Source organism: Podarcis raffonei, chromosome 8 (genome assembly GCF_027172205.1).
Source record: "Podarcis raffonei isolate rPodRaf1 chromosome 8, rPodRaf1.pri, whole genome shotgun sequence".
In the NCBI taxonomy this organism is placed as follows: Eukaryota; Metazoa; Chordata; class Lepidosauria; order Squamata; family Lacertidae; genus Podarcis; species Podarcis raffonei.
In genome coordinates, this window is record NC_070609.1 from 4,675,668 (window position 1) to 4,701,842 (window position 26,175).

At 50.6% G+C, this 26,175-nt stretch overlaps 1 protein-coding gene and 2 long non-coding RNA genes across 3 annotated transcripts in view; 2 read left to right on the forward strand and 1 right to left on the reverse strand.

The window, feature by feature from the left end:
• Positions 1-26,175, forward strand: part of LOC128420240 (uncharacterized) — a 241,864-nt gene that overhangs the window by 169,825 nt on the left and 45,864 nt on the right. The window lies entirely within an intron of this gene.
• On the reverse strand, positions 5,165-22,999 carry RAB4B (RAB4B, member RAS oncogene family). Its single transcript, XM_053401797.1, has 8 exons — positions 22,815-22,999; positions 18,303-18,383; positions 17,232-17,346; positions 16,491-16,553; positions 15,284-15,438; positions 13,752-13,847; positions 8,685-8,838; positions 5,165-7,426 (listed from the first exon to the last, which is right to left on the reverse strand). Exons 1-7 carry the CDS (start codon positions 22,828-22,830, stop codon positions 8,723-8,725), a joined length of 642 nt encoding a protein of 213 aa, XP_053257772.1. The 5' UTR covers positions 22,831-22,999; the 3' UTR covers positions 5,165-7,426; positions 8,685-8,722.
• On the forward strand, positions 13,935-19,856 carry LOC128420239 (uncharacterized). The gene is made up of 2 exons (XR_008331999.1): positions 13,935-14,357; positions 18,805-19,856. It is a non-coding gene; the product is annotated as an uncharacterized LOC128420239 (long non-coding RNA).

Sequence of the window (26,175 nt, forward strand, 5' to 3'; positions counted from 1 at the left end):
GTTTCTTGATCATGGGTAGGCAAACTAAGGCCCGGGGCCTGGATCCGGCCCAATCGCCTTCTCAATCCGACCCGCAGACGGTCCGGGAATCAGCGTGTTTTAACATGAGTAGAATGTGTGCTTTTATTTAAAATGCATTTCTGGGTTATTTGTGGGGCCTGCCTGGTGTTTTTACATGAGTAGAATGTGTGCTTTTATTTAAAATGCATCTCTGGGTTATTTGTGGGGCCTGCCTGTTTTGACATGAGTAGAACGTGCGATTTTATTTTAAATGCATCTCTGGGTTATTTGTGGGCCATAGGAATTCGTTCATCCCCCCCCCCCCCAATATAGCTAGATAGATAGAAAGTCTGGCCCCCCACAAGATCTGAGGAACAGTGGACCAGCCCCTGCTGAAAAAGTTTGCTGACCCTTGTAATCTAGAGCTTACTGTCTGAATAGGAAGGCCAGTGTGGCACAGCAGTTAGTGTGCGGGACTAGGACCTGGGAGAGACCTGGGTTCGAATCCTCACTCAGCCGTGGGCCAGTCACTGCCTGTCTCAGACAAACCTGCCTCACAGGGCTGTTGTTGATTAAATGGGGAGGAGGGAAGCCATGCCACTGCCTCCAGCTCCTTGGCAGAACATGGGGGATATAAATAATAATAATAATAATAATAATAATAATATTTTTATTGTCATTGCCCCCTCTTAGGGACAACGAAATTACTTGACTGCTCCATAAAAACACTAATTAAAACAATACAGTATAGTACAGCAAGGAAGATTAGATGACTTTCAAAGTCCAGGCTTCCCATTCAGGGCCGAGATCGCTCTGGAGAAGAAGCTGTTCTTAAGACGGCTCGTTCTTGTCTTCATCGTCCTGTATCTCCGTCCCGACGGCAGGAGCTCGAAGAGACAGTGACCAGGATGCGATGGATCTTTTACTATGTCCAGTGCCTTCCTATGGCACCTTGTGGCATAAATCTGCTCTAAGGTGGAGAGTGGGCAGCCAACAATGCTCTCTGCTGCCTTAACAACTCTGCACAACCCCATCCTGTCCTGGGTAGTACAGCTTCCGTACCACACACATAAGCCATAAGTGAGCGCGCTCTCAATGGCACAATGATAGAAGGCAAGCAGCAGTTTCTGCGGAAGATGGTTTTTCCTTAGAATTCTCAAAAAGTACAGTCTCTGCTGCGCCTTCTTCACAAGCCCCCTTGTGTTGACACTCCAGGACAGATCCTCTTGTAATTCAATGCCCAAAAATCTGAACGTTGTTACCCTCTCCACACAGACCCCATCAATCAAAAGTGGCTGGATATTGCTCTTCTGTCTCCTGAAGTCCACCACAAGCTCCTTTGTCTTCCTTGTATTTATGAGCAAGTTGTTAGCTCTGCACCACTCTGTCAGCCGCTCCACCTCATGCAGCAAGGGAAGGAAAAGGCAGTATCTGAAAGGGGCCTAAGCCGAGTGGGGCTGGGCTGCGACTCCTGTTACTCACCACTGAGCCAAGATGAAGCCAGTGGCTCTGTGTGACTCTCTAAATTGGCGCTCATTCTCTCGGTTTCTTTTGTCTCTCACACCCCACCAAGCTGAGCAAAAGGTGCCTGGCAAGCTTTTCTGAGCATTTCCCACTCTGCAATATCCTTTTTCAGACAAGGCGACCAGAACTGGACACAGTCTTCCAAATGCGGCCGCAGCAGAGATTTGTAAAACGGCATCGCGAGACGTCTCATCCCCGGGTTAGGATGAAGCAGGGAAGAGTTTGTTTGTGGCAGGCTACAACTACCATGAAGGGACGCGGGTGGCGCTGTGGTCTAAACCACAGAGCCTAGGGCTTGCCAATCAGAAGGTCGGCGGTTCGAATCCTGAGCTCCCGTTGCTCTGTCCCTGCTCCTGTCAACCTAGCAGTTCGAAAGCACGTCAAAGTGCAAGTAGATAAATAGGTACCACTCCGGCGGGAAGGTAAACGGCGTTTCCGTGTGCTGCTCTGGTTCGCCAGAAGCGGCTTAATCATGTCCAGAGGAGGGCAACCAAAATGGTCAAAGACCTGGAAATGATGCCTTATGAGGAACGGCTAAGGGAGCTGGGCAGGTTTAGCCTGGAGAAGAGGAGGTTAAGGGGTGATATGATAGCCATGTTCAAATATATAAAAGGATGTCACATAGAGGAGGGAGAAATGTTGTTTTCTGCTGCTCCAGAGAAGCGGACACGGAGCAATGGTTCCAAACTACAAGAAAGAAGATTCCACCTAAACATTAGGAAGAACTTCCTGACAGTAAGAGCTGTTCGACAGTGGAATTTGCTGCCAAGGAGTGTGGTGGAGTCTCCTTCTTTGGAGGTCTTTAAGCAGAGGCTTGACAACCATATGTCAGGAGTGCTCTGATGGTGTTTCCTGCTTGGCAGGGGGTTGGACTCGATGGCCCTTGTGGTCTCTTCCAACTCTATGATTCTATGATTCTATGCTGGCCACATGACCCGGAAGCTGGACGCCGGCTCCCTCGGCCAATAAAGCGAGATGAGCGCCGCAACCCCAGAGTCGTCCACGACTGGACCTTTACCTTTCCCACTCCCACGAGGCCGGATCTTTAGGGCTGATGAAAGTCAGGAGCCCAAGAACATCGAGGGGGCATCATCTCGGTTACGCACCTGCATGCCCCCCCCCCCAATTCAGTCCATCCCTCTCACAGCTGAAGCCAGACCGTGAGCGCAGGGTGGGCAACATAAGCTGCCCTGGGGGTGTTGCTGGACTGCACACACACACCCCTTCCCAGACCTCTGGCTGAGCTGACTGGCATCAGACTCCAGCAACATCGGGGGGGGGGACAGCAGTCTTTCCCCACATAATCCCTGAATTTACAAAAACATTGTGAATACGGTTGGTTTATTGCCCACATCCCCCCCCCCGAGATTCCAGTGTCTAATGCGCACACACACACATATAACCAGTCAGAAACCAGGCCAATGGCAGTGGGGTTGCAAGAACCTGCAGCCATGAACACTGGAATTCAATGGGGCAACACATGGAGAGTCACAGGACCCCCATCCGTGGCACAGATGAACAGACTCCCTCAGAAGGTGGCAGACAGTCCTTCGCTGGAGGTTTCTAAGCAGAGGTTGGGTGGCCGTCTCTCAATGATCCTTTTGCTGTGACTGCTGCATTGCCAGGGGCTGGACTGGATGACCCTCAGGGACCCCTCCCAACTCTGCCGGTTCTACGGTTCTGATGATTTCCAAGCTGCCAAGCTTTATAATATCACACGCAGAGATGCAATTACAATCTACATATATAGATTGTATATGTAGGACAGCCTAGGACCCTCGTACCTATGGGACCGCCTCTCCCGGTATGCCCCGCGGAGGGCCTTAAGGTCCATAAATAGTAACACCCTAGAGGTCCCAGGCCCTAAGGAAGTTAAATTGGCCTCAACCAGAGCCAGGGCCTTTTCAGTGATGGCTCCGGCCTGGTGGAACGCTCTGTCTCCTGAGACCAGGGCCCTGCAGGATCTGATTTCTTTCCACAGGGCCTGTAAGACAGAGTTGTTCCGCCTGGCCTTTGGCTTGGAATCCACTTGATCCCCTCCCCCTCTTTCTTTTTCCTTTCTCCTCCTGTGATGAGGCTGCATTTTAATATTTTAATGTTGTATTTTAAGTTGTATTCATTCAACTTGTTTTTATTATTGCTTGTTAGCCGCCCTGAGCCCGGCCTTGGCTGGGGAGGGCGGGGTATACGGTAAATAAAAATTATTATTATATATAATCTTCAGAATGTAACTAAATCTCTCACATTTCCTCTCCGATAGGAAGGAATGCAATGGCAGACTGGTGTCTAATCAGACTGGACTGGGGAGGCACGGCTGCTATTGGGGGGGCAGGATGCTCCTCTCAGTGGTGCCTGCATCCCGTCACCATGGAAACCACTTCATTCTCTTCTCCCCTCCCTCCCCCCAAACAAACAAACAAAGCTTCCCAGGAACTGCTGGGGCTTAGAGAAAACCAAGTCATTTAAGTCAGGGAAAGTCTTGCCCACTCCTTCCTGGAGGTTTTAGGAGGGAGGCAGAAGAGCGTTCCCAAATTGAAGATGCTCTCTTATTCTTCAAGCTTTAACTTTGGGCTGTATCGACTTGATGGCCGGCTCCGTTGGCCTTTTGCCACCAGCCTACGCAAAGAGCTTAGAGCCGTGGCAGGAAAACCTCTGTGCAAATATCACGATGATCTGGGGTGGGGAGTGTGTGAGCCTAGAAAGGGCTGGAGGGATGTAACTGGGAGCGTAATCCCTCCCAGACAACCTTGTCTCCTAAGATGCAGCCTTGGATAGGTGCTGTTACGGAAGGGGGGGGCATGTCTTCTTCACCTTCTTCTTCGCTACAATATATCCATTTATTCCCAATTGTCAATGTCGAAAGGGACTAAAATCTATAAAATCCATAGAAAATCAACGTGCCAATTTGCTCAATTTCTCTAGGACTCCATGACACCTCCCCTGTCCTCCATAATCCCTCAAGTAAGGTGTCAAGACCCTAATCCTGTCAAATCACTCTGCCAAGCCTTTCCTCCGGGCAATGCCAGGTGGCAGACTATGCATACATGGACCATTGTCTTCTCATCACCGGTACTCAGGAAGTGCTTATCTGCGCATATCTCCAGCTCTGCATATTCCCCCCTCCCTCCTCCATATGTTAATCCGGTGTAACCCAACCTCTCCTTAATGTATTCATGATGTAACTGGGATGTATTTTGCACTGTATTCTGGGACATGGAGGGAGTTTCAAAAGTTCATGTCACCCCTTTCTTGGGGTTCAATCTCGTCTTGAACTTGTTGCGCAATAAACTTGGATCTTCTGCAGTTTGCTCCTGTGCCCGGCTGAGCTCATTTTCTTCCGCAGGGACCCGCGGACTTAGTCCGACGAGCTGGGTGGCAGAGTAGCCCCGCACCCAGATTTTAGCCGTAACAGTGCAGTTCTCAGTAATAATCATAATAATATATTTATGCCCTACCCATCTGGCTGGGTTCTTAGGTTTTTGCCTGGCCACCCACATTTCCTGCTTTTACTTTGTACATCGTGGAAATTCTTTGCTCCTTAACTCTGTCTGGCTCTTTTGCCGCTTGGCTAGCAAACGCACACACAAACAAACACACGCATTCATGAATGAATGAATGAAAGGCACCACCAGTCTCCAACTTTGGAAAAAGAAAACAAAACGAAAGAACATTTTATGTAGGAGAAATCAAGTTTCACAGCCTTAAAACTGGAGGGAATGTTTGCAACTGGAGAGAGAGAAATCAACCAGCACATCTGGGCCATTAACTCTTTTTCGTAACCGTTGATTGATAAAAGGAGCCCCTCCACTCCCAGAAACACCCCCTTCCCTGCCCACCTCGGGGCAAATCGCCAGGGAGGGCTACCTGGAATCTGAGACAGAGAGAGAGATTTGTTTGTGTGGAAGCATTTGGGGATGGGGCCAGAAAGAGGACGGAAACCCCCAGGAGGCAACGAGGGCTCCCCTCCCCCCCCCCGACACAGAAGTAATAAATAACAGAGTTAAGCATTATACCTTTTGGGGGCGGGTATTTAAAAAAGGCAAAAGAAAATTCTAACTAGTTCTCTCTCACTGGCACGCCCTCCCCCCTGCCAGCCTTCTCTCCTCTTGGGACTTTTTTGAAGGAGTCGCTCAGCTGATGGAGGGGATGTGGAAGGGGGGGTGTCTCTCAAAGCGCCTCTGATACTCCAGCAACGGCTCCCCAACCCATGTCAGGTATCTGTAAAGCAAGGCAAGGCAGAGGGAGGGGGGACGGAACTCCAGCCATGCTCAGAGGCAAGGCCTGTGCACAGGCCCCAGCTCCCCTGTTCTCATGCTGGGTTTGGGCTTGGTTTGGTTGAAAGCCAGCCGCGCTGGTGCCTGGGGGCTGCCATGACACTCGGAACACCCCAGAGAAATCCAGAGAAAGACTCTCTGGAGCAGAGGAGAGGTGGGAAGTCATAAGAAAAGCTCTTTCGAAAAGGGATCCCCCTTGAAGACAAGACACTACAAAGGAGAGAGGATTGGGGTGGGGGGCGGAGATACCCGGCTCCTAGACCTTCTTGCAAACAACGACAGACACCCGCCCACCCCAAAGGACTTTTCCAGAGTAAATCCCACTTGAGACTCGGATGGGAAGTTCTGCTGTGTTTAGAGGACGAGAGCTTGGAAAGTGGGTTTATTTCTGAAGCCGCAAGAAGGGGGTTCTGCTGGAGGGGTGACCCAAATAACTCAAGAGTCAAAGCAGGGAGGGCACCTGGAGAGGAAAGGGGCTTGCCTTAAGCTCCCGGGCCAGAAAATCTCGCAAGCATTTCGCAGCGGTGCCTGGTCACCGGTTTTGAAGCATGGGAGCCTCTGGCGACCCTCACAGGCGACAACCCAAAGGGAGGGTCATAAGAGCAGCGAGGGGAAGGGGCACACAGACAGACAGACGGCTGGCCTCCCATCGCAACGGGGTGGGGGGGTGATCCTGAACACATAAGCTATGGCTCATTCTCTGCAGATGTGGACTCTTCGCTCAGACCGACGGAGGGCGTCCGGCGGAGAGAGCGACGCTTGTGCAAAACACACACACACAAACACACATCGCCAAGGAAGGACATTTCTCACACGCAAAGTGATGGGGACATGGGGGCTGTGCAGTCAAGCCTGCCCCCCCTTGCCCCGGAGGGAGGAGAGCGGGCATGGGGAGGGCCTGCAAAGCGATCCATGGCTTTGGGAGAAACAGAAGGCACCCCTTTCCAATGGGCACAGAGCAGCGAGAGGAACACCCACCCACAGACGTGCAAATTCTAGCTGGGTCCCACCTCGCAAGGGAAGCCCCATAGAGGCTGCTCAGGAAGAGGGTCTGTCTGGGTTGGCTCCCCAGGCAGAATATTCCTATGAGGGAACCGCAGAGAGGGCGGCCCCCGCTCTGCCCCGTCAAAACACCTCCAACCGGGCCATATTCTCCTCAAAAGGGTGAAGGGGGGGGTTAATATTCACTTGAAGGGAGGTGATTGGGGGAAAGGCAAGTTAAATATCTCCATAGTGACACCAACACCCCCCTTCTCGGACTCTTTTGTGGATCTCCTCCTTCTCCTGCCGTCGCTGTCAGCACAGAGCCCACTGACCTCAAAGCCACCAAGAGTCACAGGGTGGCCAGGAGGAGTGAGGGGCTCTCGGCCTGTGCCAGGGAAAAGCAACCGACCGGCACCGGAGTCTCCTGTACGTTGCCCGCCTGGTAGCAACGCTCCTGCAAAGCTTCTTTCCGGGGGGGGGGGAGACGAGGAGGAAGGAGGCAGCAGCAGCGCAGAGATGGAGGGCGAAGGCTTAGGAGAGCGAGGAGGCCAATGGGGCAGGTTGTCCCGGGGAGAAGAGGAGGCGGCGGTGGCGGCGGCAGTGCTTCATACGGCCCTGGGTCCAAAGCAGGCAGAGTCCCAGCACTGAGAGACAAGAAAGGAGGGGAGGGAAGAAGAAGCAGCTCAGCGAACGGCAGCGCTAGGAAGGCATCGCCTCTTCCCGTGATTCACTCCAGGGCCTGGCTGCTAAGTCGCCTGCCTCAGTTTCCTCTCTGCAGGTAACAGGTGCCTCATTAACATAGTTAATACCTGGAGGAGCGTCTCCACCCCCATCATTCTGCCCGGACACTGAGGTCCAGCTCCGAGGACCTTCTAGTGGTTCCCTTGCTGCGAGAAGCCAAGTTACAGGGAACCAGGCAGAGGGCCTTCTCGGTGGTGGCGCCCACCCTGTGGAACGCCTTCCCACCAGATGTCAAAGAGAAAAACAACTACCAAACTTTTAGAAGATATCTGAAGGTAGCCCTCTTTAGGGAAGCTTTTAATGTTTAATAGGTTATTGTATTTTAGTGTTTTGTTGGAAGCCGCCCAGAGTGGCTGGGGAAACCCAGCCAGATGGGCAGGGTATAAATAATAAATTATTACTATTAATTATTATTATTATATAGGGACATGAGAAGAGCCCCGCTGGATCAGGCCAAAGGGGTGCCACGTAGTCTAGCGTCCTGCTCTCACTGTGGCCAAATACCCCCAAGAGCCTAGGAATGGCGATAGACTGCCTCTGGGCCTGGAGGTTCCACAAGGACCGAACAAGAGTCGGAATGCAAGATCAGGCCAGTGGCCCGTCTAGTCCGGCATCCAGTTCTCAGAGAGGCTAACCAGGTGCTCCCAACGGGAATCCCACAAGCAGGATCCGAGCACAAGCGCCCTCTCCCTTCTCTTGCGGTTTCCAGCTACTGGCATCCAGAAGCATAGCTACGTCCAACTATGGAGGAACAGCAGAGCCATCAACAGCCCTCTCTCCTCCAGGAACTTTTCTCCTCCTCTTTTCAAGCCATTGAGGTAAGCTGACCTTTATTTCCTCCTGTGGGAGTGAGTTCCACAGTTCAACGATGAACCGCGTGAATGACAACTTTTATCCGTCCTGAATCTTCCCACATTCGCCTTCACCTGATGTCCGCGAGTGGCAGGGAGAAAGGCTTTTCTGTCTCTGATTTCCCCATGCCATGCGCAATTGCGGAGAAGCAGGGACGTCAGAGGGACTCCCCACATCCTACCCCAACATTAAGGGTCCAGGCCCAATTCTGCCACCCTTGCGCTCAGCTCCAGAGCACTCCCCCCCCCGCTGGACAGGAGCCTCTGCAGTGGGGCTTCCTCCACAGCCTCCCCCCCCCCCACAGCTGACCTTGCAAGGCAGTTTCCAGGCATGCTCTGGCGCCGGGTCTAACAGTTGCATTGCTGCCGGGTCTGTGTTTGGGTCCCTCGCGGTTGCCGCAGCTGTCGCAGGGAGGCGTCCCCGTACTGGATGCCGGAGCCCATCCTCTCCGGGTCAAGTTCACCTGGCGGGGGGGGCAGGGGGGAGAAAAAGGCAGAGTCACCGGGGTGATTCGGGGACAGGTTGTAGCAACTGCCCTTCCGCAGCCAGACCATTCCTGATTCCCAAGCGCTTCTCCCCAGCCCCCAGACCTCCCCAGACAATGTTTTTTTGCACGTCCAAAGCAGGCAGGAAGCCAAAGGACGGGCTTCTCTCCGAACTGAAAGGCTGCCCACCAAAGGCCCTGGTTGCCTGGCAGAGACGGGACAAAGGAAAGCCAGGCACGGCCTGTCTGTGCCATGGCTGGCAAACGGAATCCAAACCCTGGCTCTGCAGGGCCACTCCTATCTGAATCATAGAATCATAGAGTTGGAATAGACCACAAGGGCCATCGAGTCCAACCCCCTGCCAAGCAGGAAACACCATCAGAGCACTCCTGACATATGGTTGTCAAGCCTCTGCTTAAAGACCTCCAAAGAAGGAGACTCCACCACACTCCTTGGCAGCAAATTCCACTGTCAAACAGCTCTTACTGTCAGGAAGTTCTTCCTAATGTTTAGGTGGAATCTTCTTTCTTGTAGTTTGGATCCATTGCTCCGTGTCCGCTTCTCTGGAGCAGCAGAAAACAACCTTTCTCCCTCCTCTATGTGACATCCTTTTATATATTTGAACATGGCTATCATATCACCCCTTAGCCTCCTCTTCTCCAGGCTAAACATGCCCAGCTCCCTTAGCCGTTCCTCATAAGGCATTGTTTCCAGGCCTTTGACCATTTTGGTTGCCCTCCTCTGGACACGTTCCAGTTTGTCAGTGTCCTTCTTGAACTGTGGAAGCTCAAAAGAACCCCCAAAGTCTGTTGGGATATTCCGTTCCACCTTAAGGAACAGGCACAATTGTTGTGTGCCACATGCCTGTTTACACTCCAGCACAGCTTGCAGGGAACTTCCATTTGTGTATAGCTTTTGCTTTAGCCTTTATGCTTTGGACACGAAGGAGATCAGACATGTTTCCCTTTGTCCCGATGTACGCTGAATAAACTGCTTGTAAATATGCTCACACAGCCTCTCCTGCCACTTTCGTTTGCACAGAGTTTACTCTGAGTAGCATGCCCTGGCTTCTGAAGCTCAGGTCGCAGATTCATGCTGCACCAAGGACTGGAGTTTGCCTGGCACACCGGCCGGTGGGCTGGAGTCAGCTGGGGGCCTGCCAATTGCCCCCATTTCCTTGGTTGCATGCCAACGAAGTCTGCATTAGTAAAGCTGCGATTCCTGCAATCCAAGGGGCTGGACTAGATGACCCCTGGGATCCCTTCCAACCCTCCCATTCTCCGCAGCCTAGAAGCCCTGCAGCGGAGCTGCTTTGATTCCAGTCTGACGGAGTTCGGTCCTGGTAAAACTCCTCCTACGGCATCACCGGTTCTCGGCTCTGCATGCCTCAAGGAAGCACTTTCCATGTCTGTGTTGGGCAGAATCCCTGCACACTCAGCCAGAGAGCCAGCATGGTGTGGTGGTTAAGAGCGGTGGACTCGTAATCTGGTGAACCGGGTTCGCTTTCCCGCTCCTCCACTTGCAGCTGCTGGGTGACCTTGGGCCAGTCACACTTCTCTGAAGTCTCTCAGCCCCACTCACCTCACAGAGTGTTTGTTGTGGGGGAGGAAGGGAAAGGAGATTGTTAGCCGCTTTGAGACTCCTGAAGGGGAGTGATAAAGCGGGATATCAAATCCAAACTCCTCCTCTTCTTTGGCAGCACAGGCAGAGAGGCCACCTTCTGTGTGCCTTCTGGCACCCAACACTCCCTGCAGCTGCAGGAGAAGATCTGTTGAGAGCGACCAAGCGGTCCTCCTGCCCTTCCTCTTGAAGGAATCCCCAACTATGCTTCTGTGGGGAACCTGAAAGGCAGCCCAAAAGCCTCCATCGGGCCCCCAGCCCCATCTCCAGGTGCCCCAAAGGCCTTATGAATACAAGCTACAGTGGTGCTCTAACGCCACCCTTGATGTCCCATCCAAGGTGAACCCCAGTGAAATTCTTTTGCATCTATGGCAGATCTTGCAATAAATTAGTACCAGCGTAACAGGGAAAGGGATTTTGGACATTCCGTCAGATAGCTGGAATTGAATTTGGCATGCAGTTCTGCAAACAAACAGCTAGTACAACCCTAAAATAAAATTTGGAGCCTAACATGGTGCCTAAATGTCTTAGCTGGATATATGAAACAGTAAAGCCTTGCCGGAGGTGTAAAGTGGCAAATTCTGAGATACAACGTACATTCTGGATCCCCAAAATCAGGAAATTCTGGGAAGATGTAGCAGTGGAAATGGAAGCAATAACTGGCTATGATCTACATGGATGCTTGAATTTTCCTATTTCAGTATATTAAAGGAACTGTGCAGGAAGAGGACAGGGAACTAATGCAAGGTCTGTCAGAATTATTATTTGACAGAATTGGGGAGGATATGTCAACACCAGTCATGAGAGAACAAGGGAACTAAAATCTGGAACACAGCATGCACTGTGAAGCTCACACAGATGGTGAGAAGCAGAGAGGGCAGGAAAAAAGATGATTTCTTAATTAAGAAATAGAGCCTTTTCATGATGCACTGAAGAATTTGTGTTTCTTAGAACCTTGCAATATTAATTTATTGTGTTCAATTTTGGTAGGGGAATTCTGTTCCTATATGTTTAGCTCTAGATAGATATGCCTTTCTGTTAAAGCCAGGAACGGGGGGGGGGGGGGGCAGTTAAACAACGTCCTCAAAACCCCAAGTCCCCACCACAGCCTCTAACTAAGGCCAGGACAATGACCATTGACACAGACATAGTTTGCTGAGGCCAGGTGTTCCCAAAACCCATCCTCAGGAAGGGTGAAGGGCAAGGGTATGCATAGTTTTATTGTTCTTTGGGTGGCGGGTACTTAAGAGTAAAACTTAAAGGTAAAGGGACCCCTGACCATTAGGTCCAGTCGTGGCCGACTCTAGGGTGGCAGCGCTCATCTTGCTTTATTGGCCGAGGGAGCTGGCATTCAGCTTCTGGGTCATGTGGCCTCCATGACTAAGCCGCTTCTGGCAAACCAGGGCAGCGCACGGAAACACCGTTTACCTTCCCGCCGGAGCGGTACCTATTTATCTACTTGCACTGGCATGCTTTCGAACTGCTAGGTTGGCAGGAGCAGGGACTGAGCAACGGGAGCTCACCCCGTCGCGGGGATTCGAACTGCTGACCTTCTGCTTGGCAAGCCCTAGGCTCTGTGGTTTAGACCACAGTACCACCCACGTCCCTTACGGTGCCTGGGACTAAATCTGATAAGCAGAGCAAGTTGATGAACTTGGGTAACCTCAATATCACCCTCCTTCTTTGCGACATGTTGATGATGTATCTGTGATGTATCAATGATGCTTCTGGAAAGGTATTACAGTGTGACCTCGGGATGCGAAGGGGATCCGTTTCGGAGCCCCGTTTGCATCCAGAAGCAAACGTAACTAGCGATGGCACGTCTGCACACGCACGCGTCGCTTTTCGCTGCTTCTGCGCATGCACATGACGTCATTTTGAGTGTCTGCACATGCGTGAGCGGCGAAACCCGGAAGCAACGCGCTCTGTAACTTAGAATCATAGAATCATAGAGTTGGAAGAGACCACAAGGGCCATCGAGTCCAACCCCCTGCCAAGCAGGAAACACCATCAGAACACTCCTGACATATGGTTGTCAAGCCTCTGCTTAAAGACCTCCAAAGAAGGAGACTCCACCACACTCCTTGGCAGCAAATTCCACTGTCAAACAGCTCTTACTGTCAGGAAGTTCTTCCTAATGTTTAGGTGGAATCTTCTTTCTTGTAGTTTGGATCCATTGCTCCGTGTCCGCTTCTCTGGAGCAGCAGAAGACAACCTTTCTCCCTCCTCTATGTGACATCCTTTTATATATTTGAACATGGCTATCATATCACCCCTTAACCTCCTCTTCTCCAGGCTAAACATGCCCAGCTCCCTTAGCCGTTCCTCATAAGGCATCGTTTCCAGGCCTTTGACCATTTTGGTTGCCCTCCTCTGGACACGTTCCAGTTTGTCAGTGTCCTTCTTGAACTGTGGTGCCCAGAACTGGACACAGTACTCCAGGTGAGGTCTGACCAGAGCAGAATACAGTGGCACTATTACTTCCCTTGATCTAGATGCTATACTCCTATTGATGCAGCCCAGAATTGCATTGGCTTTTTTAGCTGCCGCGTCACACTGTTGGCTCATGTCAAGTTTGTGGTCAACCAAGACTCCTAGATCCTTTTCACATGTACTGCTCTCAAGCCAGGTGTCCGGGTAGCCGCGGAGCTCAACTCGAATGCACTCAACATGAAGCATATTCAACCCGAGGTTTGACTGTATAGGAAGTGGGGGAAGGTCTTAAAAGAGCTTGTAACCTATGTTCGGTGTTCTTACTCCACGTGGGAACCTGTTGCACAACAATAAAGATCGTGGTCTACTGACTGCTGTTTTGCTTCAAATTACCGTATTTTTTGCACCATAACACTCACTTTTTTCCTCCTAGAAAGTAAGGGGAAATGTCTGTGCGTGTTATGGAGGAAATGCCTACGGGTGGCATGCCTACGGATTTTCCTCCTCTAAAAACTACGTGCGTGTTATAGAGCGAAAAATACGGTACTTGACTGGAACGTCCTTTTACTAACCACGTAAGACCTGCGGGGTACTTGCACCTCGATGAGCAGGCCTGTTGAGTAGGCTCTCACCCTAGAATTTTTGCGTAACACTTTCTATTTTTCTTTTATGTGACATTTGCTATCATACTTTGTTATGTTATAAATAAAATACACGCTAATAATAATTTTAAAAATAACCGAAGGGAGAGAGAGAAAATGAACCCCTTGGAAGTCACAGCCATTTTCGCCCAACGTTCATTTGGAGTCGGGTGGGGAAAGGAAATCAACCCAGGTACCTGATTCAATTTTGTTCAGTATGGTCCTTGCACATTTCAAGAAAGCTTCCTCCACATTCTCCCCGGTCAAAGCGCTGGTCTCGAGAAACATTAACTCTGCCAGGTTAAAGGAAAACAGACACGGGATAAAGATGATAAATTTGGCCCAGCCTTGGAAGATGAAGCAAAAGAGGGTGTGAGGAGGCAGCCCCTCCTCCTCCCAAATCTGGGGGGAGGGGGGCATTTCCCAGGGAGAATGAGAGCAAAAAAACAGGGCTTTAAAAAAAAACTGCATTAAAAACTCCAGGTCTCCCAGACTCAAGTCTTCCCCCACCCTCTGCCTCCATGTCTCAAGAGTTAGCCACTGCAGAAGGAGTCACAAAATGCCGTTACTCATTAACAAGCTGAAAGGGCGCAGGAATCTAGCAGCTGAGCTGCCTTCTGCAAGCCAAGAGAGGGGCAGCCCCAAAGGCACCCTGTGGCAGCCCCCTGCCAGGCACAGCTCAGCCGGTCGTCCCAACCTTTGTTCTTGGTGGTGCCACCACAAAGGCGGCACAGGAAGGAAGCGCAGCAGCAGCACCTCAGCAAGGTACGCCCTGAATAAGCAGCTGCAACAGCCAACTGCAGGTGAGGAGGGGAGGGAGGGAAGGAGCCACTTGCGAGCTAAGAGCAAGAGAAGAGTCCGCTGAATCAGGCCAATGGCTCGGCTGGTCTGGCACCCTGCTCTCACGGTGGCCAAATATCCCTAAAGAATCCAGATAGACTGCCTCTGGACCTGGAGGTTCCATAAGAACCGAACAAGAGCTTGTCTAGTTCGGCATCCTTTTCTCGCACTGATGTAATAATACGATACAATAATCTTTACTGTCATTGTCCCATACAGAACAACAAAATTGAAAAAAGAAATCTACATGAGACATTCAAAACCAACAAGCCTGCTATCCCAACGTGGTTAGCACCCTAAAAAATCTGATACCCCATTTTAAAAATACAATATACTCCCATAGAGACTGCTTACACTGCGTTTAAAACCAAAATCGCATTTGGGTAGAAACTGTTTCTCAGGCGGCTAGTCCTAGTCTTTATAACCCTGGACCTTCTTCCAGAAGGCAGAAGCTGAAAGATCATTTCCGGGGTGCGCACTATCCTGCGCTATCTCTGCAGCTTTCTTATGACACGTGGAAGCATAGATTTGATCCAAGGTGGGAAGAGTGCACCCAATTATTCACTCCGCAGTCTTTACAACCCTGGACAGCGTTGTTTTTTCCCTGACCGTGCAGCCCCCAAACCACACACATACACCATAGGTTAATACACTCTCAACAGTACAATTGGAAAATGCCATTAGCAGGTCCTTTGAGAGACTGTTCCAATGGGAAGCCCGCAATCAGGATTCGAACACAAGCCCTCTCCTGCGGTTTCCAGAAACTGGGATTCAGAAGCATGGCTGCCTCTGCCCACGGAGGACAGAGCAGAGGCATCGACAGGCTTCTCCCTCCATGGGTGTGTTGATTATGCCCCTCCCCAGCAACCCCCCCCCCGGCATATGTTACCATTCTCCTGAGCAAAACGAGATGCTTCCAGAAAAGTGACTTCCCGGTCGGCATCCAGGTCCTTCTTGTTGCCGCAGAGAATAATGACTATGTTGGGGCTGGCCAGAGTCCGGGCGTCCGTCAGCCAGTTGGTCAAGGCATTGTACGTCTCTCTGCTGCAGTGCGGGACCAAAATTGGGGGGTGGGCAGAGAGAGAAGTGCACCCATCAGGCAGGCAGGAGGAGAAAGAGAGCACCGAGTGGTTCGTGTGTCAGACTAGGGCCTGGCAGAGCTATTCTACCTGGCTTCCAATCTGAACTTAGCCTCATCTTTTATTCCCCTTCCGTCCCTCCCTCTCCCCTTTTTATGAAGATTACCCGCTCTGGGATCCCACAGCTAATTCTCCCCTGTCTCCTCACTGGCCCAAGTAGGACTAATTCAGCTAGCTAGCCCTGGTGGTCATCTAATGTTTATTGGATGGATTTCCCCCCTAAATTGATTTTTGAATTCTGAATTTATTTTTATTCACGTTTTATACTGCATTTTATGTTTGGGTTTTTTTGTTGCATCAATTAAGTGTTTTAAATTTGTTGTTAGCCGCCCTGAGCCAGGTTTTCTGAACTGGGAAGGGCGGGGTATAAATAAAAAGTTGTTGTTGTTGTTGTTGTTGTACGGGGGGAGACGGTGGGCCAGCCACTGCCGCTCTCAGCATCTCCTACCAATGCATAGGGTTGCTCTGGGGATTAAATGAGGACTAGGACCTAGGAGAGGGACACGGGTGGCGCTGTGGGTTAAACCACAGAGCCTAGGGCTTGCCAATCAGAAAGTCAGCAGTTCGAATCCCCGCATTGGGGTGAGCTCCCGTTGCTACCGGTCCCTGCTCCTGCCAACCTAGCAGTTCAAAAGCACTTCAAAGTGCAAGTAGATAAATAGGTACCACTCCAGTGGAAAGGTAAACGGCGTTTCCGTGCGCTGCTCTGGTTCGCCAGAAGTGGCTTAGTCCTGCTGGCCACATGATCCGGAAGCTGTACGCCGGCTCCCTCAACCAATAAAGCGAGATGAGCGCCGCAACCCCAGAGTCAGCCACGACTGGACCTAATGGTCAGGGGTCCCTTTACCTAGGAGCTGGGAGAGACCAGGGTTCGAATCCCCACTCGGCTGTGAAACTCCCTGAACGGCTGTGGAGGGTGGGGGACAGTCAGGAAGGAAGGCCACTGCAGAGACATACCTGGTGATGTCGTAGACCAAGAGCGCCCCGGCTGCGCCCCGGTAATAACTTCTCGTTACTGACCTAGAGAGAAAGCAGTTGAAGGTCTCAGATGGGGCTGAAAAGCGACAGGATGCAGACACGCACTTTTTAGGCAGTGATGCTGTAGGGACTTCCAGGGGGACAGGGAGACGCTTGCTTCTGAGCAAAAACGCACAGGGCTATGCCGATAGAAGCCCACAGAAGCCGCCTCTTAAGAAACAGGGGCTCCCCCTGCCCACCCCCAACCGCTGCTCATCCATACAGGTCTTGAGCTTCTATTCAAAGTGGGTGGGCTTCGTATCCTGCACTCAGGGTTCACCAGCTGCAGCCCCTTTTGATGAAGGTGGCTTGACCCCTGGACACCATGCTGTGGCAACTTGCAGGCTGGATCACTGCAGAGCACTCTATATGGGGCTGCCCTTGAAGACTGCAAAACTTCAGCAGGTCCAAAATGCAACGGGCAGATGTTTTTTGTGTTTTAATATTTTGTTGGAAGCTGCCCAGAGTGGCTGGAGCAACCCAGTCAGATGGGTGGCATATAAATAATAAAATGATTACTATTAATATTAGTGGTGTGGCAAAGAGAGCAATAGCACCAGTCTTTGGCAGATTGGTGATCATGCAGCTTCATGAGCAATGGGGGTGAAAACCCTGCGATGCACACTTGGGTATTTCAAATAAATTCCAAGAAATATGGACACGGAGGATCCTGCTCCTTACCTAAAGCGCTCTTGCCCAGCCGTGTCCCAGATCTGGAGCTTGACCGTTTTGCCACCAACATTCACAACCTTTGATCCAAATTCCACCCCTATTGTGTGGTTGGAATCCTGCTTGACTGTAAAAGTGCAGAGAGAAGGGGGTGCGGAATGAGGAACAGGCAGGAAGGCGCAGCCACAGGAAGACCTAAGAACCTCATAAAACGTCTAGCATGTCACGTAAAACACTGCAATTCAGATGTTACCTGTCCCCAGACCCTGGAGAGAACGGTGCCTGCCTCTCCTCTTTCAGCTGAACAGATTTGGGGCAGAGGGGACAGCAGAAAAGGCGGCTCAAGTGGTCAGGGTGAAGGAAAAGAGAGATGTCAGATTCAGGTGCAGGGCACAAGGCTGGCGATGGAAGGAAAGAGGCCTCTAGGCTGCTCCTCTGCAGCCTTTTGCAACACAGGAAGGAAATGGCGGGGATCTTTACCTTCCATCTCTGACTCACTCTCTTCACATCTTTTAGCCAGCCTTAAGTGCTCGGCAGCTACAAACAGCCTTGTCAACAGGACGTTTTTCATCTCTCTGCGTGGCGCAGGGAAAAGACGCGCCCTTTCCATCAATCTGCCTTGTGCTCCGATAAAATGCAGGGCAATAATAAAAAAAGAGAGTGGCATTTTTCTGAGAAGATTTACAGCCACCATCTCCTGTTATTCAGGCACTTTCTATCATATCCTTTAAAAATCTCATTACCGGTTGCTAGAAACGGCAGGAGGGGAGAGGGCTGCTCTTGTCCTGCTCGGATCCTGCCTGCTGGTTCCCAAAAGTGTCATCTGGTTGGTCCCTGTGAGAAGAGGAGGCTGGACAAGATGAGCCATTAACCTGACCCTGCAAGTTCTTTTTATGTTCTCATGTGCTCTTCCAGTGTGCATTTCTAACCCGATCTAGAGAGCTGGCTTTCTTGTTTCTGTCATTTTAATTTGGCTTTCAAAGTTGTTTTTGTTATACCGGCTTTCTGTTTCCAACTCCTTGCAAACTGGCGCATGCCCAGAAAGGTGGAATGCAAAGGTGGCGACACACATAATAAACTTACATTTGTTCTCTATGAACTGGTGGAGGAGGCAAGACTTCCCTGTTCCGGCACTTCCGATCACCAGGAATTTGAAGAGGAAATCTGGAAGGAGAACAAGAGAGAGTGAGAGTGCCCTGGCAATAACAGGCTCAAAAATGAACGTAGGTTGGGAGAGACCTGGCCAGGAGGCTTAGGAGACTAGTGGTGTCCCTGTACTAGCAAAGAAGACCAAGGTAGCTGGCAGACAAAATGGCAGGACACCAACCCTCCTTCTCTCAGACAACAGCAGAAGCATCTCATGTCCAGTGATACACAGACAATTGCAGCATCGCATGGTAGCCACAAAAGCAGTCAGGAATTCACAGACCCCATTTGTGAGGTCAGGAGTCTATTTTGTCTCACTCTGCAACCACTTGACTTCACAGGCACTCCCAGGAAAAATCAACACCATCACTGCTTAAGATAAGAGCTGCTAGCCCCAGCCCAAGATTAACTCTCCCCTTTTGTCTCCTCTGTTTACTAGGAAAATATTTTGGGAGCTGATGTTGCACAGCTGTCGGAGGTGAGGCAGCGGCCAGAACAGAAGAAAACGTTGTCCTCTCCAGCTGGGCTGCAAAGAACATTCAGCTCCATCTGACAGGCATGACTGAGAGAAAGTGGCAGAACTCAACACTTCTCTCTGCCTTGCAGAGAGGGAATTACATTTTTCCTTTCAATGGTCCTCAGCCAATGTCTTTATAAGCCCCTCCTCTGCATCCAACCTCCTTCTTGCACCATGAGCACTACAGTCCTCTCCCACTTGTGCCCCCCAGCAGCTGGGACTCGGGGTGTTCTTGCTGAAAAAAGCAGGGCAAACTGGGAAGCACCGAAGAACTCTTGCCCTGTTTTTGCTGTGGGAGAACTGACACAGCTACAGCTCTGCAATCTGAAGGGGCTCAGAATTCTCGTTCCACGTCAAGACAGGCCCAGTTTCTCAAGCTCCCATCAACTACATCGTATATCCATTTGCGCACCAGTCCCTGAAGGATTCAGTAGCGGCGCTCTGGGGCAGCTTTCGCAAGCAGCAATTAAGTTATTTGTCGTTCCGGCACCTGCGCAATTCGAACACCCTGCCCCACATCATGCAGAGGCAGCGATTATGAACATTTGTGCACACTTATAGATGGCACACCCACTGTTTCCCACCCAGACACCAGGCAAGGAGGATCAGGTCTGAAAAGGCAAACACAGCAAACAGCATTTTCACAGCTGTGCCTGTCGATAGAACCTCTTCGGGTACTGCATTAGTCAGGGCCAATACCCCCATGTATAGGAAAGGAGGGACCCCTCCCACACATTTAAAGGGACTGTTTTGTACAGCCCTCAGCTGGGTTTTATTTGTTCGCTTAAGGGTTACAGCACTAAGAGGTATTTTTAGCACTGGCTTCCCAAGGAAGGGTTTGGAACCTCACAGACAGTTATGAATTACAGCTATTATTTATCTGTGTAGCCAAAGCCATCACAAAACAAAATGCATAAAACAGAATAAAATACATTATACAGGTAAAATAATTATTAAAAGCACACATTTGGTCAGATCAGAGTCTGCTCCCTTGAAGAATTTAACTTATAATTCCCACAAACCTTTCTCTTTAAAATTTCCATTCCAAAGGCAAAACAGGTCACATTTTCAGGGGTGTAAGGGGACCTGTTCCCAAATAAAATGTTAACCAGATACCCAATCGATTTCTCAACTCTAGACAGGTGGAGCCCTAGAATTGTAGAGCTGTACAGTTGGAAGGGACCCCAAGGGCCATCTAGTCCTACCCCCTGCAATGCAGGAATCGCAGCTAAAGAATCCCCAACAGATGGCCATTTAGAAACTTCCAATGAAGGGGACTCCACCACCGCCACCTTCCGAGGGAGACTGTTCCACTCTCCTGCCGTCAAACACTGAATTAGCCAGGTTAGAAACTGTCATGCGTTAGTGTTTAAACGACACATAATCCCCAGTTCTTGGCCAGGCCATACATTCCTGCAGCATTCCCAGTTTCAGCCATGCACTGACCACTTTTGCAAACAATAAAATAAAAGACATTCCCACTCCAATACCATTTACTTTGAAGAGCCAGGTGGGCAGATAACCCTATTGTCTGTCATGGGGCATTTATGCTGCTGCTGGATCTTGCTCACCTGCCATGCAGGTAGTAAGGGTATCATAATTAGGGCTGTGATGTGGGCTGCCACTGCTTCTTTCCTCAACATGGTTGTTGTTTTTTCCAGGATGTGCGACTTCTGTGGGCTAATTTTACACGAAAACACGCAGGGAAGAAAAGGCACCTAAGCCTCCTTAATGGAACATAATGAAGGTCATTACTGGGGAGGTGAAGCATTTCAAATAGGAAAAGGGCATAATTACACCCTCAGCCACCTCTTCCCGCTTCCCTCAATTTAGGAGCGCGGGGAGGCGAGGAGAGACAAATGTGCTCCGACCCGCCCAGCCGGCGTCACTTGGAGTTCTGTTCACAACAGAGTCATGTTCTGAGAACAGGAAAACAAAGGCAGGCAGTGATTCTGCTGAGCTGCAATGCAAAAAAAAACCAAAAACGTTTGCTTTTTTAAAGGTGGGGGAAAGGGAGCCGTAGAGTCAGAAGAAGCACCCAAAGGTCATCCATTCCAACCCCCTACAATGCAGGTCCAACCTCTGCTTAAAAATCTCCAAGGAAGGCAAGTCCACCAGCTCCCAAGGGTGTCCATTCCTCCATTTAAAGGCTCTCACTCTCTTCCTAATGTTGAGCCGCAATCTTCTTTCTTGTAACTCGAATCCATTGGTTCGGATCCTTCCTTCGAAGCTTGCTCCTTCTTCCACGCAAAGGGAGTCTTGCTCAGGTTTGTTTCTTGGCTGTGACCCAGCCCCTCTTCTGGGGGCCTGGGCAAGACACTGGGCGACCTTCTTGGAAGAGGGTGGGAGGGAGGTGCAAAGGGAATCACTTTGGGGTGGCAGGTATGAAAAATGCAGTTACTCTGCCAGGTTGACAAGGGACTCAGATGCAAGAATCTCTAAGCCAGCCTTAGGAAAACACAGGAAACTGCCTTGAACCGAGTCAGGCTCATTGGTCCATGGAGCTCAGTATGAGTTTGAGTTTGGATTTGATATCCCGCTTTATCACTACCCTAAGGAGTCTCAAAGCGGCTAACATTCTCCTTTCCCTTCCTCCCCCACAACAAACACTCTGTGAGGTGAGTTGGGCTGAGAGACTTCAGAGAAGTGTGACTAGCCCAAGGTCACCCAGCAGCTGCATGTGGAGGAGCGGGGAATCGAACCCGGTTCACCAGATTACGAGTCCACCACTCTTAACCACTGCACCACACTGGCTTTCTATTGTCTACACTGACTGGCAGCAGTGGCTCTCCAGCATTTCAGGCAGGGAGTCCCTCTCAGCCCTGCTAGGGATTGAACCCAGGACCTTCTGCACGCAAAGCAGTTGCTCTGTACCACTGAGCTACCGCCCCTCATCGCCTACCTCAACCTGGCACCCCCCTTGGTGCTTCGCCCTATAACTCCCGTCAGCTCAGGGCACAACAGCTGTTGGCACCCACAACATCTGGCGGGCAGCTGGGCCATGCAAGGCTGTCCTTGGCCCTTGTTCCTCCTGCCCCCTTGAATAGCCTCCCCCAGAAGACCAAAGCCCAGCACTGCCAACGGCCTGCTTTAACCCCCAACATGCCCAAGATAAGCCCACCCACCCCCCAAATATTATTATTTATTGAATTCAAATACCGCCCTCCAGCCAAAGCCTACAGAGCATTTTAGACTATGAAAATGCAAAATGTGTAACATTCATTTTATTATTAAAAAACCCAATATTCCCCTCATGGACCCACCCACCCCTCTGTCCTAGTAGAGATCCCAGCAGCTGCTCCGGCAATAATAATAATAATAATTTATTAGGTGCCTCCCTTTAACCACGGGGCGGTTCTGAGCGCAGGAACGCAGAACGGGAACACAAAACACACCGCGAAAGAGACAAAACTAAACCAGGGACACCCTCCACACAAACCTCGCCTTATCCCTAAGCTCAGAAGGAGGCCCCCCCCACGCCCCTTGGCCTTGCCTGCCTCACAGAAATAGCTCCCTTCCGCAGAAGGGAGGCCAAGACACCCTCCCCAAAAAACCCCTATCCTCCGCCCCTGCTGAATCCAAGACCCCCCCATTAAAAACACGCCCAAGCGGCGCCCTCCCCTCCATAAAAAGCCCCTTTGGGGTAGCACACGAGTGGGGGCTTCTCCACACACACACACACACCATCCTCACCACAAGACCCCCCACCCCCAAAAACCCATCACAATCTAAGTGATGATTTAAACATACTTATTTAGGGAAATGACAATGGGGACAACATCCGCCTTACTCCCCCCCCACTCCCAACTTCTCCCCCCCTCCAGGCCCCCCCTAGTCCGGCTGCCCCCCCTCAAGCCCCCTCCTTTGAACCCTCTCACCTATTCAGGAAAGACCCCCCCCGACCCTCTTTCCTCTCTCCCTCGCCTCTTTACCGTAGGTCTCGGACATGGCTGGGCCGGCGGGGAGCTGAGGGGGAGGCGGCCCCTCCTCTCCTCCTTCCTCTCCTCTTCCACCGCCTTCTTCTTCCTCCTCTTCTTCTTCTTCCTCTCCTTCTTCCTGCCCGGAGCCTGGAAAGCGCTTCGCGCAATATGGCGGCGCCCAGCCGCTTCCGGGTTGTCGCGCTCTTATGGCGTCTTCCTCCTCCGGCGGAGCTTTATAGCGTCAAGCGGCCATCGCGGGCGTCGACGGCGCAAGCGAGCCCCGTTCGAGCCACGCCCCTCCTCTCCCCTTTCCCGCGCGCGGCTGGAGCGAGAGCGCCCCCTGGCGACGCGGCGGTCGAAGTGCAGCCCTGGGTGGATGGATGAATGAATGGCTGGCGCGGGCTCTTTCCGTTTTCGGCTTTTATTATCACCGTTTCATTTTGCAATGTGTTACATTGCAGTGTATGACGACGGACAAAGTTTAAAATGTGGAAAACAAGAAGAACGTATGTTTAAAGAAGATTGGAAAACGTTTATTGAATATATGGGGGGGATTGTGTACGTTTGAAAACGTCGGCAGCATTAAGATAAATTCAGCAGCGTGAATAAGTTGTGATGGGTGTAATAATGGAATACTGAATGGTTTGGTTTATATATAATATGAGGGGATTTATGTTATGCAAAATGAACCATGGAAAGAAAAGAAGGGAAGCAATTGATATTTTAAGGTTGCTTAAATGAATATTTTAAATTGTAAAACAGAAATGTGTGTGTGTGTGTGTAAAACTGTTACGGATGGAAAACAAAACCTATAAAATAAAATGAGCGCATCTTCAGGTTGGTTCAAGTAACAAAGTCCAAATAAAAGAATACAGTGGTACCTCTGGATGCGAACGGGATCCGTTCTGGAGCCCCGTTCGCATCCTGAAGCGAGCGTAAGACGCGACTGTGCATGCGTGGGTCGCGCTTTGCTGCTTCCATGCATACACATGACGGCATTTTTGACTTTATGATGTGCAGGGGCAGGCAGAGGCCCAGGCCAGGTGGATAAAGTGCCCCCCTTTTTTTACCCTGGGGGTAACTGAAGTCTTATAAATAATTATGTAAATAATTTTCACAAAAGTTATGCTGACGAATAATTTTATTTCAAGGCTTGAACCGTATCTGCATATAAAGACAAAATGGAAAATATAAATATTCTGACCGAGGCCCCCGTTTGGAATCGGAGGCCCGGGACAAGTGGCCCATATGCCCCCCCCCCCGTCTGGGCCTGAGGATGTGATTAAATTGATTGCTTGATTTTATGGTAATATGTTATATATCTGATGTTGATGTCTGAGCCCGGTTTTGGCTGGGGAGGGCGGGGTATAAATAAAAGGACTCTTGAAAAAACACCCACGTAAAACCCCAGCTAAAGGATCATGGCACGAAAAATTGATGGACTAGACAGAACTGGCAATTATTATTAATGTTGTTATTATTATTATTATCCCAGAGGTTGTGTATCGCCTTCAATGGCCTTATTCTCCGGGAATCTGGAGAAGGAAGCTGCCTCTGAGCGTACGCAAAGCGGCTTTCCACCATATTGGATTCAACACATCCCTCCCTCTGCGTGCTTCCAAGTCAAGGAGTACTTTTTCGGCAAGGAATGTGCCCCCGGTAGCAGGCGCATCGCAGCGGGTTGGGCTAGACGACCCGCAGGGTCCCTTCCAGTTTCATGATTCTATGGGGAAAACTCGCCGGCTTGCAGTGCCCTCTTCCTGCAGGAGGTGGTAGCCTTGAGTTAGCTTTGCGTAATAAATTGGGTCAGGAACTTGCCTGGAGGTCCCAGGAAGAAACAGCCACTAGTTGCTCCATCCCCTGTTGCAAAAGCCGAAGAGGCCTGGAGCCAAAAACAGACTGTTTTTCTCTTTTTGTAACACCAGGGCAGGAACTTCTCTGAGCTTGCAGAGCGTGGGGGTTCTTCTGGGGCCTGCTGCACCCTTCCCCACTTCCTTCTCCTCCTTCCTTCTCCCAGAAAGGCTCTTTCCCAACTTCTCTCCCAGCTCTGCAAATCCCTGCGTTGCAAGGCCCTTGGGCTCCCTCCCGATTCCGCGGTTCTTGGTTATAGGTCCAGAACTGGCCTACAAGAACCAGCACCTGTCCAGGAAAATGTTTTCAGTGCCCAATATGAGTGCGGTGAAATGCAAAGTAAAAAACGAAGAAAGGACCCCTGAGCATGGGCAGAGATCCATCAGCACCATGCAAACGCAAGCCCCTCACCTGGGCCTGGAATTCAGAGCCTCAAAGAGCAGAACCGGACTTGCTAACTGCCTCAGATCCTGCCTCTGTCTTGAGGAAATCAAGCCCTGTCCAGAACATACCAAGAGTGCCTCTGAGCTGTTGCAGAGTGCCTTTCCCTTTCATCTTTCCAAGCAAAGGAGCAAAGCTGGACTTGCTAACTGCCTCAGATCCCGTCTCTCTCTTGAGGAAATCAAGCCCTGTCCAGAACACACCAAGAGTGCCTCTGAGCTGCTGCAGAGTGCCTTTCCCTTTCATCCTTCCAAGCAAAGGAGCAAAGCTGGACTTGTTAACTGCCTCAGATCCCGTCTCTCTCTTGAGGAAATCAAGCCCTGTCCAGAACATACCAAGAGGGCCTCTGAGCTGCTGCAGAGTGCCTTTCCCTTTCATCCTTCCAAGCAAAGGAGCAAAGCTGGACTTGTTAACTGCCTCAGATCCCGTCTCTCTCTTGAGGAAATCAAGCCCTGTCCAGAACATACCAAGAGTGCCTCTGAGCTGTTGCAGAGTGCCTTTCCCCTTCATCCTTCCAAGCAATCCGCACACACCTGGGATTCAGTGACAGAGTTCTCCAGGTCATCAGAGGCCCTTCCTTCATTATTATTCCAGCTTCTTTTCCAGCAGGGGTAGCCAACAGGGCGCCCATGGGTCCAATAGCACCCTCGTCACCTTTCCCAGATGCCCACAAAGCTGCTGGCATGGGGGGGTACAAGGACTGTACAGACAGAGAAACCACAAGACAATCCGGATTGTCGCCAGATTCTGCGCACAGATCTGTAGGCACAGACCACCCCACGATTCAATCTAGTTTGTTAAGAAAATTCCCAAACCCGGATCCACGGGCGACTTTGGGTCCTTTCTCTATTTTAATGTTTTTATGTGTTTATATGCCTTTCGCACTTCTAAACTTAAAATCCATTGTTGTATATTGTTTTAAATGTTTGTTTTGCTGTTGGGATTGTAGTTCCATTTGTGTTTCTCAAGCTGGTCTCTGACCGTAATAAATTTCATGTACATGATAAAGGGGAAAGTTTTAGCAGGTCTGAATTCTACCCAGACCCTTTGGGGATGAATGGGTGAAACACATGTGCTTATG